Below are 16,012 nucleotides of genomic sequence, written 5' to 3'. Positions count from 1 at the left end.
GGGGAATCCGAATCACACAAAGCTGTTAATAAACGTCAGCCTTAGCAATAAATCACGATAATATTACCTGTCGCGGCTCCAACCTGGCTCGAGCGTTCATCATCAGGGTGCACTGCGCCTCCGAATAGTAAGCCGGCAGCGGTGACGAATCCATGTCCAGTGGCCATTGGATACATTGAAGCCAATGAAAGGAGAATTTACGACGCGATGCATTTGCCAGCATCACTCGAGCTGGATACCATGTGGTAGTCTCCGAATTCCACTCAAGCACAGGAATGCGAGGGTCAGGAAGCATAACGACTTCTCTCGGATAAAAACTACAACATTAAGATCAGCTCTCGGATTGCCAGCGTTGTAAGACTTCAATGCACTCACAGTTTCTCGGGACGCGGGGCGCATTTGCGGCACTTGAAGGAGACATCGGGATCTCCCCAGTCTGTGTACGCGTCAAAACCAAGATATTGGGAAAGGCATGCTTCGTGAGTCCAGAAGCCACAGTCCTCGCACTGGACCGCTGGCTCACTATCGCCGTCTGTCATCGTGCCGCAACCATAACAATTCAATGGACACGGTGTTTCGGGCCCTGTTTCCGTCGAAACATTTGGATCCAAGCCTTCTGCAGCGGGCGGTGTGTCGAGGGTGTCAAGCAGTAATTTTGTAACAGACTCGTCGTGACTTGAATTCGATGGAGTGAGGTCGGACAGCTCCGAGAGTGGCTTGCTCGTTGCTCGAACAGACTTGTCTGGCGCCATATCATCGGAGTCGGAAGGTTCAATGAGATCTTGAGTACTTTCTGGTTGTGCTCTCTTCCGCCAGACCTTCGGCTGACGCCTTGCTGGTAACTTCTTTGGTGAGTCATTTGCAGAACCAACCTGATACTCAGCTGTATCTCGCCGATGGGCAGTGGTGGTCCATTGCTCCCGCAAGTCCTCATCAACAAGGGACCACGTTGGATGGTTGGCAGCCCAGGGGAAACGCGGATGAGGTGATTCAGCAGTGTTGAAGGTAATGCCATGTGGAGCTTGGCGGCGCCGCTCGTTCTCGAAGGTACGCTGTGCTTGCTCGGCCCCGACCAGAACATACACCAGACCAACAAGGTAATAGCCTTCGGGAGTCTCCTTGAGTGATTGAGAGTCGCCGGTTAGCCAACCGCTGATAGTTTTCGCTTTCGGGCGGTGGACAGCATGCCCACTTAGCTTCATCCCATCGTAGTCAAAAATAAGACCATTTGGCGTGCGATACCGGCAAATAAAATGATCGCCATCGGAGAAGGCAAGTCCTATGATATCGTACCGGACGCCTACCATCGGTGCCTTGAATTTTTTCGCCTCAAGTGGGAATAGTTCGGGCGGTATCTTCCAAGACTTGCCTGCTTCGTGGTTGAACTCAATGATCAAAACCATTGGAAGCGAAAGAATGTAGTCGTGAAGGAATGCCGTAGACGAGTCGCAAAAGCGATCCGAGTCACGCTGGCGCCAGCAGGCCACGCTTTCAGTATAGTTTGTGTTGATTTGACACTCAAACCACAGTTGAATGTCACCTTTGAGTGCAGCATGATACCCAGAATTGACAACAAAATTGTGGCGCCAGCGGGGATGGGTTATCTCGAAGTGTTCCTCGGGCCAGAGATCGGAGCCTAAGCAATGCCGAAAGACCGACGCGTAGGCACAATAATATGAGAGTGCTTCGTAGTCAGCGCTCTTGTGCGTTTTGCGTCCCCTCAGAGTCTCTGAGTGCAGTCGCATAAGGGCTTCATTGAGCCATCCCTACGAAACTCATAAGCTATCAGCAGCCTTGAGAGGCGATTTCTTACAAAGAGTGCGTCACGCTTGCCAACACCAACAGCAAGTTTCTGGTTGATGAGCTCTGTTCGGAAGTTGTTTCGCTCCCGAGTGATATTGCGGCAGTCATTGGCATCGAACTCAATGGCTGTCGTGTTTTCGGACACGTAGAATTGGAGCAGTTTGTGTAGTCTTCCCAGAACGCTGTCTTGAGGGAGGTCGGCAAATAAAACGGTCATATGTGTTGCATGATAGAGTATATACGCGGATGGTGGGAGTGGGACTCGCGCCAGTCCCACTCTGCTGGCTGAGTGCCACCAATCAACATGTTTTAGTGGGATTCACCCAAATAAGTGGGACCAAGTTCATTTAACGTCACCCCGGCCAAGTGATCATCATCATCACTGCTTGATTAGACTTGTCAAATATGTTTTGAATCATGATATTTATGTACACATCAATCCTCTTCGTAATATGCCAACTGTTTCAATCTCCGACTGTCCTTCCGCTTTCGCTTCTGCCCTTCTGGTAGGATCTCGGACTCACTTGTTGTGGTAGCAGCACGACGACGCTTCCGAGGCTCCTCTGGAGTTGTGTCAGAGGTGGACGGGCCCGCAGGGTGAGCAGCCTCTGTCAGTGATTCTGCTTCAGTCGGTGCAGCCACGATTCTGGTGTCAAGAAGACCAACAGTGTCACCAGACACTTCGGTCCGGCCATCCGGAGACGAAAGTGATTCCAAACCGCTTGCATCCATGCGTGGTATGCCAGTGTAGCCGCCATTAGGCTCAGATGCTGCGGGCGGCATTGCTACCATGCTCGCAGGGGCGGCTAAGGTCGCCAACTCCGACGTGAGCACAGCCCCGTGTTCTCTTTCATACTCGTCCATTGCACGTGCAATCGCCGAGGCCGTTCTTGGACTCATTTGAAAGTCTGCCGAAAATCAGTTCACAGCTCTATTCTGGATTGGAACTTACCAAAATCATCGATTGCGGCCATGTCCAGTGTACCTACTTGGAGCGCCGTGCTGACCTCCAACCCCGAGCCAACCTCTAAGCCGGCGTCCAAGTCCCTTCGGGCCGGAATTCGCGCTCCTCGAAGCTCACCCTTTCGCAAAACATCAAGTGCTTCATCAATTTCTCCTCTCCTCGCCAGCCACCGACGCCTCGCAGTCGTCTCCTGTTTGATTTGCGCTGTCAACGCGGCTTGCGCATCCTTAAGCTCTTGTCCTTTGAGCTCTGCCTTGAGCTGAGACTTCCTTGCCTTCGCCGCCTTTTCTCGCGTCAGAGATGCTGTCCACTCATCATTTCCTTCCTGCCGCTCCTTCGTCAACGTTTGGAAGTCCTCGATCATGGCTTCACGCGTCGCATGTTTTCGCATCTTCGAGACAAGCCGTTGACCAGCTCTCTTTTCGCGCCGACCAATGGTGTTCCATCGGTTTGCCATGATGGCGTCGGGTCCCCCATCTTCGAGCTGAGTAAACTCATCTGCTGTTCGATTCGCTTGATCGCGAGCCCTGGTCAAGGATAGTGAGCAATATGGAACACCAGGGAAGTTGCTTCAATACACTCACGTCAATATTCCAGACAGTAGCGGCAGACCGATTGAAGTTTCCGCGTTACGCCCCGCATGGGCAGTTTCGACCAGATTAGAGTCGTTTGGGGTAGTATCAAAGTCGTCGGGATGTAGAAATGAAAGAACCTTGTTGAGCGAGGGCAAAAACCATGGATTGTTGAGTTTATGCTTGTACCAGTCTACGCGGCGGCGGCGGCGGCTGTTTAGCCCGAATCCCAATAAAGTAGAACAAAACACATACTTTGGATAACAGTTTCAGGTCGATCTCGAACAAATTCATGCCATCCATCTATTTCCTGCCGGGTTGCGAGCCCCGGAAAGGATCTAAGCCGTGCTTTCACGGATCGCGGGACCGACTCCGGCATCTTGTCAATGTGTCTGAAGTAAGTGTTAGAAGTTGGTGCTGTGCAATAGTCAAACATCACCGATAAAAATGTACCCTACACCCCTTGAATATATGCAAAACTAACTCCTTCGGATCACGCGAGTGAATGTTACTCAGCGCGGGGTCGTTATATTGGACGAGAAACTGTCCCAAACCGAGCGCCTGCGCTGCCTCACCGTCCATGACAATTGCGCGACATGTGCCCTCGGGGCGGAAACCGCGTAAGGCTAATTCAGTGCCAGTTAGCCTCTTGACGACATCGAAAAATTCCGAAAACAGATGAAAGAAGGCATCTGTGGTGTTACTATCACAGTATAAGCTCCCGAATGATACACCTGCATATTGTTCAGCACTGACATTCGAGTTTGAGAGGAAACTCACGCTTATTGAAACGCTCCAGCATCCCAACAATCTCCCACTCGTCCATCGACCCATCGATCCGCTTGAATGTGTAATCGATGCAAAGTGCCTGGACTCGATGGATATACTGAGCGAGAATCGGATGCATCGTAACGACAATGCGGAAGTTATCTTTCACAATTGCTGTGTGAATGTAACGCTCCGATGGGTCCAGCTTAGGATGAATCTCTGTTCGATAATGAATAACCCCTGTTTTGGACGGTTTATCACAGCATCGGAACGAAGATGATCACGCACCAGCCCATCCCATGCCAAATGGATATTTGCTTTGGGTTTGTGCTTTGATGAAGTCTTGGACCCGCCGTGCATCAGCAAAGGCAGGACTAGCCTTCCCGAGACGTTCACCGTTGTATTCAGCAATGGTTAACGGATCTAAAACGGTCAGCGGAGAGTTCTGTGATGCGGTAAGCACAGACGATTTATCAGCCTTTGCACCGTAAGTCCTTCAACGCCAATGGCATTGATCACTGCCTCCAATCGCGCCTCCTCCTCAACACTCGGCTTACTGTGTGGATGCGCTGGGTGGTTGTGGAAATTGCGAAGGTAAACTAAACAGATATTGTCGAGCCATGCGGGTGGCGCAACTCCTTTAAATGGAGCAGGAATGAACATGATAATTTCGGCGAGACATGGCCGCGGAATAATCTTGGGGACTATCGCAAAGCCAATTACCGAGTGTCCCGCAGCTAGAGGCAGGTCATTAGCATAGGCGGAGCATGTATGGTGAGACCTACGGCAGACAGACATGTGCACGCGCGGGTGCGCAGTGATATAGCATGTGTCTGAATCGGTGACCGAAAGCCCCGCCGGAAGTTGGCCGTTGTTATCGAACATGAATTTGAACATGGTTTCGTTGATGTTGGCGGGAATGGGAATGTATATATGCTCAAACCGCTGCGATGGATGCCATTCCGAGCAACCAATAAAGTAGATCTTGCCGAGCTGATTGGGGCCCTGTTGCAATGAGTCTTGCGGCAGCTCAAATAGCAGCATCATGCACGTACATGGGAAAGGAGAATCATGATTGCATGCCCCGGACAGTCCTTGCGCTTACACTTGGTGTTCATGACACGGGCATAGAACCTGTTTGAAACTGTCAGTTGAGAGTAAGCAGTAACGAAATCCACCATACCGCAATAATAAACTGCCATATGATGATGCTTCGCGCTCTTTCGAGTCAAGCTCATGCTGCCAGAGCTCTCGCATGGCGTTTACATCAATATCGTACCGCTCGCAATCTGCGAAAATCTCATCGGGTACGAGTTCGCATACATTAACCCCATTGCAATGGTAGCTTGATCGTCGTGCCCACACCTCGACATCCAGGTCATCGGCAAAACCTGTGACCCAGACGTCGCCATCCTTGTGCCCTGCACTACCGCCTCCCCACGAGTCTTGGTCCTGGTGGCAGATATCAGACTTTTGTCGTTCTGAGATGTAGCTTCAATCCTTACCTCGTGTTTGATATACCCATCAATAGTCCATTCCTTGGCCTTTTGGCGTTTTCGGTTTGTTCCCTGCGGCACATTTGGTGGTTCAGCGAGTTTAAGACGATAAACCGCATCGTCCCGCGGAATTGACCATGTGGGGGGTACTGAGTCGATGTCAATGACTCGCTCAATGCTGAGCTCGCGCGTCATCTGGAAGCGCTGGCCAGCGTTGGGCTGAGAAGCTTGCGTGCCCCTTCGTCGGCCTGGGAGATATCAGCCTGGAGCAGTAGAACAAACAAAAAATCTTACCTCTCCCACCTGTGGAAGGTGACTTCTTGCGCCGTACCGGAGAGTCGACCGTTTTTGGCACCTCGGGGAGAAGAACGCGAAGGGGAAAGGCTGCTCCGACATCAGAAAGCGACATCGGAGAGAACACTGCATACCTGGCTCATTTTTGCGGTCGGGTGACCCAGATCGGCTGCGCGACTGTCGCTGCTGGAAGTAACCATCAGCGGATGGTGACCGACGATGATGAAGGCAGGGTCAATTGACGAAGAACGAGGAGATTTGGCGGAGTCATTGGAGAGCGATCGACGAGATGACTGGCGAGAGAAGCTGCTAATCGAGGCCGCTCGCGTTGGGGGTAAAGAGCTGCCAGTACCGACCGAAGGAGGAAACCGCGAGTGGTGGCTAGCACGGGAAATCGAGCGTGACGGAAGAGCGAATTCGGAATGACGGGAGAGCACTGAGGCGGCGCGAGACGACGCTGATGAGGTCCGCGTACGAGAGGGAGCTGGAGATGTTGCCTGGCTAGATGCATTCCGGCCGCGCTGTCGAATTAAGGCAGGCCGGCCACGCTGTCGGGAGTTTGAAAACGCGACGTATGCCGCATATGCGGTCGGGAGGACCCAGACTATCGCGTTGTCCAGCGAGAAGAACTCGTGGACTGCATATTCGGGAGGCAAAATCTGAAGACAATATCATCAAAGATTGAAAACAGCGACTCGTCGGTCAGACATACCGTGTCACGGAACGATATAAGATCATCGCCACGGATTGCTTCGGCGTCAAAAGCGGCGACGTCGACCTCGGAGTCATCCCAGAGGAGGAACAGCTCGAGTCCCCACGCTGTAATCCACAACGCGGCGTTCTCCAGCGAGAAGAATGGCTGGTGTGTTGCGTTGCTGATTTCGGTGGAAACATCTTGTGTCTCTGTCAGTTACCGCACATGAGTGGAGGTAAATAGGGCCGTCTGAATTCCCGGTACGCCCGGCGGTCTCGCATTGAAAGTTGAGCAACAGCAGCACTTGTCTGATCGGCCATCGTATTTTGGTAAGTGTGGCGAAAGGCTTGGATGGGAGTATGAGTGACTGGATGCAACGATTTACCACCCAGGTTATATACCTAGAAGACCCTACCATTAGATTAGGATCGATCCCCGTCCTTGGTGTTTTTTCGAGCGAGAACGTCCAGGAAGAAGCGGAATTGAAGAAGAATGGCGAATGGAGATACAGCATGTGTGCGTGCAGAAGTCAATGCGTTGAAGCGCGAGACGACCCTGACTGATGCGGCGTTAGTCCTTGCTTGTCAAGCTTGCTGAGCGGCCATGCACATTGCTAGCCACTGCCACGTGTACTTGCATACGTGGCATGTCGAGAGTCAAATCGAGCGTGTCGGCGAGGCTGAGACTCTAACGTTGTCGAAGAGCCATTAGGCTTGCTTGTCTGTCCGTTCGGACCGTCGCCAAGCGGTGGTGGTAGGTGCATGAGAAGATTGCCGTCGTGGCGGTGCCTGACAGCGGTGTGACAGCTCGCATCATCGCATCATAATTCCTGCCGTCGGTAAAGCATGGCCAACAATCTTCCAATCCCACAAACTTGGGCTAAGCCACACCAATCAGTCATCGGATGGGCGGGAGTGGGACTGGCACGAGTCCCACTCCCACCAAACTCGTGTACCCTCTGCATGATATGACAGTGCAGTGGACAATAGCTGAAGGGAGGTATCGAGCCAGCAGGAGTTGCTGCTCCACATTGCACCACGCTGATACAGCTCGCGAGACGGAATTGATTTGGGGGCTGACGACGGTAGCGGTGGCGGCCTTCGCAGACTCGAGCGGCGCTGGGTTACGAGATTCCAGACGTTTGTTTGCGCGTTGAAGCTCGTACCATTTGTTTGGAGGATTAGCGTCCGATTTTTTAGGCGCTTTTTGACCCCGTGGCTTCAAAGGACCTTTGCTCCGGCCAAAGCGGAGCTTTTTCGAGACCCAAATTCGCTCCTTACCATAACGCAAACGATAGCCCGCTACGAAAATTTGAGCGAGAGAAGTGTCTTATGATAAGACAAACCTAGACCGGCCTTGTATTGCCGTTCGAACGTTTTTACGATGGCAATTAAGCCTGGAATTCCTTTGTTGAGCGATAAATGACGGCCGACCATTCGATATATCCGGTGATGCATTGCCTCCTCCGCATTTGTGGTCTCCGGCAGTGATTTCCAGAGCTCTGGATGCATACTGCGCGCACACACTCGAACAACATCACTGCGTGGGCAGGCCGCATCCACCATTCCACCCAAGCTTTGGCATGCGGAAAGTCGCGTTTGAGCTCTGCGACGGTAATGTTCAGGCTGTCCATGGTGTCAGCCTTGAGTAAGCTATATGTCAGCTTCTTGAATTCCGATTTTCTGTCCGGTGCTACCACCCCTGACACCTTCGATAGGCGCTCGACTTGGGTTGCAAAATGTTGCTTACACCCTTTGAGAAGGCTGGTGGCAGCTTGGAGGAGTTGTGCCGGAGTGCGACCGTCTGCGGCGTGAAGAGTGCGAAGGTCCATAAAGGCCTCTTTGAAGCCTTTCGATTGCGCTTCACAGTGATCAACAACCTAGAATACGAATTGTCAGCGCGTCAGTGGATAGAATTTTCCAACTGTACATTGGCAACCATTGAATCAGTGAATGGTCGATTGCTCTGGATGGCGCTGCGAAGTATACCACGCATCAACTTGAGAAAATGGATTCGATAATGCTCCGCCGTTGCACCATTGGAGTAAGTCATGAGAATGGGCACCCAGCACTTCATAAACTTGGGCTCATAGGTCGAGCTTATGAATAGAAGGTCCTTGCCATTAGACCAATAATCATGGCAAGCGTCCAGAGACGATGCCATTGAGGGCCTCGTGTTTGATCTGGTCCTTGATGCTCATTTTGCGCTGCCATTCGGACTGGAACATGATCATATGGATCCGTTGGTTCCAATGAACTTCGATGGTCCAATCGGGATACTTTGCACGAAGGCCATCAAGAAACTCCTCGAATCGTTGATATCATCTTTCATTCGATTGGCGGCGACAAGGGTTTTGCGACGTTCATATTTCAGACGGTCAAGATTGTTGAGGACAGAGCTGAACTCGGCAACTGATGGTCCAGGACCATTGATTGACGGTAGACCCGTCAGAAGCATTGCAGGTCCGATTGTAGGGTGTTCTGTGACGACTTTGGCCAGCTTGCGAGAGGCTTTCGGCTCCATATGCTTTTCGGGTGGCTTGATATGGTGATGGAAACCCTTTTGCTCGAAGATTGTGCCGCCAGAATATATGGTGTACTCACAGCTCGCATCACATTGGACTTCTTGCACTGCGCTCCCACAGGCACGGCAACCTTCATTCTTCTGCCTAGCGCGGTCTTTGCGCTTTGTGAGTGGACGAATAACTATTCCGCACTTTGTGTTGGTGCAGAGGTAGATTCCGATGCAGGAGCGCACTCTCCGATGACCATCGGCAGCATTAGGGGCATCCATGCTTCGGTGACGGTCAGTGTTGTGTGTCCCCTTGGTCTCTGAGGCCCAGTGAATGGCGAACTTATTCTTTTCGAAGAAGCCATGTGATGCGCGACGTCTCCAAAAGCCAGTCGGCCAATGGTCCCAGTCATCGTCAGAGCCAAGTGACGAAAGAGACTCGATGTCGGTATCTCTAGTTGTTTTGACTGGGGCAGCCTGAGAGTCTTGGTGGCGCGCTTGTTTTCGTTTTGGAAGTGCTGGCTGTAGTACACTTTTCCGAGTTGGTTTAGGTGGTACATTGATGCTAGTCGGGCCGGTCGCTGCCACTGGTACTTGCACCTGGGCCACCGGTTGTACTAGTTTTGGGGAAAGCCACATGATGTGCTACAGTACTATGTTAGTGGTCTGCCTCAGAGGATGGTCTGAAACATACCAGTAGTGCTTGGAGCATGCAAGGAATAGTAACCTGGTCCATCATGCTGCGGAACAAAGATGGCTTCATCAGGCAAGTCATCAGCATAGACTGGTGATTTATGAACTGAGGCCTTTCAGGTAGAAGCTTGGGTACATACCAACTGGGAGACTACTATAGTTGGACAACATATTGTTGGTGTCCTCTAGCTCAGGAGTTGGGCTCTTGAGATGGTGCTTAAACCAGTGTTTCACTTTGCGCTATTTTTGTTTTTGTAAATCTAGTAAGCAGCCATAGACACATATATAAGGACCACTCACAGCAAGTTCCATAGCAGCTGCAGTGTAAGAAACAAGGAGGGTAAGACAATACCCCTAATAGTGGAAATTTCATCATGCTTAGATGATGATGATGAATAATAGATCATATTATTTCTAGATTCAATTCATAGCAAGTTTTGACTTCCTTGTCACTGTTTCTGTTATGTATTCTATTCTATTTCGTTTAATTTGGCCGGATCTGAGGATTTGATAGGTATGCTATTTTTGCTGCTGGATATATTATTAAGGATACTCAGATGTCTAAATGGAATTAGAGATCCATTTAGCCTTCAAATGTGAAAAAATATTGAATCTGACAGCCTTCTACAGAAGGGAAATCAACCAAGCAGCAATATAGTATTCTGTAAATTTCTTCCTCTGCATAAGCTTCTAAGTCTAATGACTGGTCCCAGTGTGTTCTATGGGCATTTATAAGTACTTCATACAGCCAAAATATATACCCCCAAGCAATGCCTGGCCCTCAGCAACTGTTGTCTCTGTGTTGTGACACTGATGTGTTGTGACACTGATGTCACATTTATCACACATTGACTGGAATTTACTCACTATGCATGAACTTCTAAGTGTGATGGCAGGTCTGAGATAACCCTACATGAACCTCAATATGTTGCCCAGCCATCACAAGTGCCCCCAATGAGTGCCTGCTTTACAAACCCACTGTCTCTATTTTGATACTGAAGTCACACAGTGTCACAACTGCCGCCCAACAGTGCACGGCAATTGCCATAAGTGACTGTCTGCAGCAACTGGCAGTTCAGCTGCTCTCTCCTCTAGTACTAGCCTGAGTACACTCATGAGGTCTGATATACTGACATTAGCATAGCCACCAATGTCAGTTCACACGATTTTTGATTGCACCTGTCAAAGCTTTCACAAGGTATAGTGAAGCAACCACTGGATAGATAAGCTTAATATTACAGGAGGATATGGTCCAACAGTATGAGAGTTGTCTCACCAAGATACAAGGGGGGTGGACAAGAAACCATTGAGATATTCACAACATAGTTTCAAAAACATTTCTAGGGCCATTCTAGCTAAGGGTCTAGTCTCTACCTTAGGAAATGGAGGAAGGTAGAAGGGCTTAATAGGTTCTTTCATTTTGTACTTGCCTGATCAAATTGGACCTAGAAACAAGCAATAAAAGACAAAACATTGCTGGGCCAATTAAATCTAAATATATTACTATTAGCATTACACAACGGCTCATAAATTTGTTATTGAGTATGGAACTGGTTACAAATATGTAAGGCCTGTCAGCTTGCCAAATTCACAGTGCACATTTGGCTGTGACTGCAGTCCAAATAATGAAACTCTTGCTGATATGTATATAAATATCCCAAATTGCTAACAATCATCCATCGTTATCTGCCAAAGGGTCATCTTCCATCTCTTGCTCCGACCCACTGTACAAATCTTAGACGTTATTAGTTTTTGTTATCACAACAATAGAAATCCTACCTGTTTCCATCACTTCTGCCTTATGACCTCTACGACGACGGGTATCGCTCTTGGATTTCAAGTCTACATGTTGCTGATCAATGCTACTATGGGTGTATGAAAAGTAAATGACATACCAGTTGGCGACTCAGCAAGATCTCTTGCCTTGTCACGAAATGCATCAGGTGGGTGCGAGGCTGCCCAGGGTGGCTGACTGGTAGTTGATTCATTGTGAGTACCCAGGAGGATTGGTTGTCTCCGAACAAAACGCTGAATGCCATATGTATCATGAGAGCCAACCGCAAGTGAATGGGTGAATGTTGGATGAGTGTGAAGACCACCATTTTCCCAGAAAGCTCCCCCAGCAAAGAAAGTCACCGTCCATTCAACGTCACAAGCGCGCCGAATGAGCATTGCACCGCAGAGACAGGATTGTTGAAGCTGCTTAGTTGTACCGTCACTTGACGTTCCAGCAGGTGGGATTGTCACTGAACATGAGGAACATATAACGGCACCAGCACAACGAAAGCGGTGACTGGGTCCCCTTTGCAGAGTTGTCGCCTCCTGGGAACCACTTCGGCCAGGAAGTCGTGTACTGGCCCAGTGTACTGAAAGTTGAAATGTGTCTTCGACCTGTTGCCGGGTAAAATGCTGCTGAAACAGACCATCTGGGAAACCGTCCCAACTTGCAAGAGTGCCAGAGGGATACAGGACAGACACTGCTGGGAGAGGAGCACTGAAGGGGATGGGTGCACTGCCGGGATGGTCAACGCCCACGGGGCCTTCATTGCTCAGGCTAACTTGGCGCAAGGCCAGCTTTTGGACATGTCCTTCCAGAGAGAGTCAATATCATGGTCGTGCACTTGATTTTTTGCATACCATCAGCACCCCTGACTTCATGGAGGCGAAATAGAGTTCCCCTTCGCCGATTATAATGGGGAAGATGCACCATAATCAAGAGGTAGACCAGAATAAGCCCATAGACAGTGTTCAGTTTGTTGTCGACCAGCCAGGAGTACCAGAAGAAAGTCAGTTGTGTTGTCATCCAAGCACGCTGTGTCCAGAGAAGCACAAGAATCAGAGCGACGTTGAGCGTCACTTGGATCGTCGTTGACATGACAGGAGAAGCGAAGTCTCAGAGCTGATGCTTACTCATACTGCCGCCCGCCGCCCACTGCCGCCGCCGACTACCGCCCTGCTGCCGCCCGACTACCGCCCTGCTGCCGCCCAACTACCGCCTCACTGCCGCCGACTACCGCCCACTGCCACCGACCGCTAAAGTGTGGCAGCCTGCTCCTCCACCACTGTGAGCTCATTGTCACCCCGCTGCTCATATTGTGCTGCAAGTCATATACTAGTATATCATTCAGAATCAACATACTTACTTCCCATTGACTGCCTCAGTACCGTATGTCCTGCACCTCACCATGACATGATTAATGACTTCAAGTTGTCCACTACGACCTACTTGACCGCCATTGGGCAGCTGCCGCCCAGAAGTTTTGGATTGCCACTCCCTTCTAGAGAAGTGCCGCCCACAGTGTGTGACTTGCCGCCCAAGCTTTGTGACGCCACCACTCTGCCGCCCCGAAGTTTCAAGATACCAACAGATATGTTCCAGCCAAATTTTTGGAGCCTTAGGTGCCGCCCGCGTGACGCCCAGATGCCGCCCATCAATTTTAGTCCTTTTGCTGATCTACTGACAACAAATACACGCGACTCCTTCCGTGGTACACTAGGTGCGTGAATTCACTTCTACATTAAGTCAGCGTATGACTCCTTCGAAGATATGTTGATATTCACAAGACAACGACAAGATAACTCGTTGCAAGCCCGGCGGTCAGACCTGGTGTGCCGCCCGACCGCCGCCCCACTGCCGCCCAACCACTGGGCGGCGATTTATCTCTGCCCTTCCTGTTGAATGGTGACCATATCCTGGCGAGCGAGTTTATCAGAGGGGTATGTCTGCTCCCTCCACTCACAATCGATTGACAACAATTCGAATACCAGGGGCCCGGGGGTCTTTTCGCGGAGTGGAGAGACCAGATTACCGTCCTCGGCATGTGTTGAATAGCCGACCGAATAAACACAGAATGTCAGTTGACTCCGAAGTGTTAAATATTGCAATGACGTTTTCTTCAGCAACTATGTCGCATTCACCGTCAATTGACTGCCTACCCCCGGCGTTCACACCATCTATGCCTTGAGTAAGTAGTTGTATAAAGTTGCTGGCTTGATCCTTTGCGCTTTCAAAGTTTTTCCGAACGATCAGTGTACACTGTGTGGTATTTCCCCATGTACTTCTCGCATTCATAAGACTTTGTAGTGTCGCAGTGGCAGTGTGGGTAGCGGTGGGGATGGGGATGAATGAAGAAAGAAAGGACATCAGGTAACAAACAACGGAACGAGTATCAATGCAAGTTCATCGTCCCCCCCACAAAACGTATCCTCGAGCCAGGATCGTGGACGGCAAGACATAATTGTAGGCTTGATGGAGAGGAGAAGTGGGTGGTTTGGGCTGTGAACGTGGTCCGGAAGGGTTTGTCCATGCATATGATGACCATGGACTTGAGAAGAAACTGGAGGTTCTCGGTTCGCCATAAGTAAGGCGAGCGGACGTCAAATGAAATGTCGTTTCAATTTTTCGACTTTGCCAAGGAGATCAAGAACGGATATCGACATTACTATCGAGCATTATGAGTATCGTCAAGTAACCTCAGAGCCTACTCACAGTCAAGGTATTTGCGACGGACATACATGCTCCTTCATTTGTCTCAGCATCGGAATTGTGTCCTTGACCATTAGTTTCGAGAATCTACAAAGCAGATATAGTTATCGTCAGTGACTCGGAAAACCCAGAAAGAGCAGCAGAGGCACAGAGGCACCAGTCAAAACATATGTAGGGAGTGTATTGCTCGACCGTCATGATGCATTTATTGGCGGTGTCGATGACGGCGGTGCCAATGACGATGTTGTCGACAACAAGGTGAACGTTCTTTTAAGGATAAGAAACCTTCATCTCTCATACGAGGACTGAAACACCCAAGCATGAGACATCGCTGGTTACAAGCGTCAAGAACGTCCGTGGAGGAACGACTATCCGTTTTGCCGCGAAAGCGGAAAAGAAGGTGCTCGACGAGTGCCTTTCTGGACAAAAGACAACCGTTGAGGGTGAGGAGAAGGCCCTTGACCAAGGCAATACGCCCGATAGAGGGTTGACTATCGCAAGATTCGGTGCGGGAGTACTAAGGGATTTATCGTAGAGGGAAATATTGCGGCTAGTACAATGTATGCTTCTTAGTCGTTCTAGTGTTGTTGAGCATGTTTGCAAATGAGAGCCAAGCGGAAAACTAATATTGTACCATTTCAGCGATGGTGACGACAAGTACATGAAAAGCTTACCGAGCGAGAGCGAGTTGTCGGCGAGTTGTCCCAAGTGGAGCGATTGGATGCGGAAAGTACTCTGGTGATATCTTCCGGGGACAACCGCGCGAAAGAGAGAGACGGTTTGTGTACTCGTTCAAGAATCCCGAATGATGACGAGGATGTAGAAGAAGAAGGGTCGGAAGCCGTAGGCCCCGGGAAGCTCCACCAAATGGTGATTCAAAAATTTGGGTTTTTGAGGCCCAAAAATCGCGATTTCCTTGTCCAAAAAATGGGTTTTTGAGATGAAAATTCTGAAAACCTTCTTCAAGATATGGGTTTTTCAGGCCTTGGGGAGGTTCGCAGGAAAGTTTTAGACTGGCCTGTGCACCAGCGTCTCACCGAGTAACAGATGCCTTTTTTTGAGAGGTGAATCACCGCAAAGAGTGTTAGTTTCAAGGTAAAACCGCCGCAAGACACTTTTTGATACCTGTAAAAATTACCATTTTTGGCAGGTGTCACGCAGTTACATGTCACGATCCTTCTTCAAAAATGGGTTTTTGGGGCCCAAAAAATTGGGTTTTTGAGGCCAAAATTCGGAAATTTTTTGAAGCACCCTTTGGTGGAGCTTCCCGGGGCCTGAAGCCGTAGACGCATATGCAGCAGGAAATGACGGTCCCAACGGATTTCTCAACTCGAAATGATTCAAGTGCGGTACAGGAAAGTACATGGGAAGCCTAAGCCCTGCCCAAAACTCGAAGGCGGGATAGTTTATGGCGTTGGAGACTTGGAGAAACCGCATTAGCGTTCGTCATGAGGAGTAGAAAGTATGACACACCACTTTTGCTACTTTTTTGCTGCCCTTCCCGATGGATTTGACTGAAGTACGTTAAGCTGTGCGTCGCAGAAGCCTGCAAGGCTGCGCTGGGAAGGACGATTTCGGACGTTGGACGTCTTTCATGTCATGGCGGGGGTGGTAAACTTCAGGCGAACCATAGCGCTATGAAAATGAGTCAGAAATACTGGTAATCAAGTAGAACGGAGCGAGCGCACCCAAAATCCCGCGTTAAGCCCTAGTGCGAGTCTGCTCAAGATT

At 50.0% G+C, this 16,012-nt stretch overlaps 3 protein-coding genes across 3 annotated transcripts; all 3 read right to left on the bottom strand.

The window, feature by feature from the left end:
• Positions 1-371: 371 nt before the first annotated feature.
• MIND_01111600 (uncharacterized protein) lies at positions 372-6,911 on the bottom strand (the record flags this gene model as incomplete). Its single annotated transcript, XM_037367681.1, has 19 exons — positions 372-1,766; positions 1,814-1,929; positions 2,328-2,711; positions 2,756-3,294; positions 3,352-3,532; positions 3,595-3,756; positions 3,798-4,073; positions 4,120-4,347; positions 4,396-4,552; positions 4,594-4,844; positions 4,893-5,112; positions 5,163-5,241; positions 5,291-5,559; positions 5,613-5,851; positions 5,907-5,987; positions 6,032-6,083; positions 6,116-6,556; positions 6,610-6,772; positions 6,817-6,911. The coding sequence occupies 19 exons, from the start codon at positions 6,909-6,911 to the stop codon at positions 372-374; spliced, it is 5,328 nt and encodes a 1,775-aa protein (XP_037217075.1).
• Positions 6,912-7,981: 1,070 nt separating this feature from the next.
• MIND_01111500 (uncharacterized protein) lies at positions 7,982-8,754 on the bottom strand (the record flags this gene model as incomplete). The annotated part of the gene is made up of 2 exons (XM_037367680.1): positions 7,982-8,470; positions 8,521-8,754. 2 exons carry the CDS (start codon positions 8,752-8,754, stop codon positions 7,982-7,984), a joined length of 723 nt encoding a protein of 240 aa, XP_037217074.1.
• A 2,713-nt stretch (positions 8,755-11,467) lies between these two features.
• MIND_01111400 (uncharacterized protein) lies at positions 11,468-12,670 on the bottom strand (the record flags this gene model as incomplete). The annotated part of the gene is made up of 4 exons (XM_037367679.1): positions 11,468-11,529; positions 11,575-11,637; positions 11,691-12,383; positions 12,433-12,670. The coding sequence occupies 4 exons, from the start codon at positions 12,668-12,670 to the stop codon at positions 11,468-11,470; spliced, it is 1,056 nt and encodes a 351-aa protein (XP_037217073.1).
• Between the last annotated feature and the right edge of the window lie 3,342 nt (positions 12,671-16,012).

Source organism: Mycena indigotica, assembly GCF_014461135.1.
Source record: "Mycena indigotica strain 171206Taipei chromosome Unknown Mind.scaff0009, whole genome shotgun sequence".
Lineage (NCBI taxonomy): Eukaryota > Fungi > Basidiomycota > Agaricomycetes > Agaricales > Mycenaceae > Mycena > Mycena indigotica.
The sequence above is the reverse complement of the archived record's forward strand: the minus strand, read 5'-3'. Positions and strand labels throughout refer to the sequence as shown.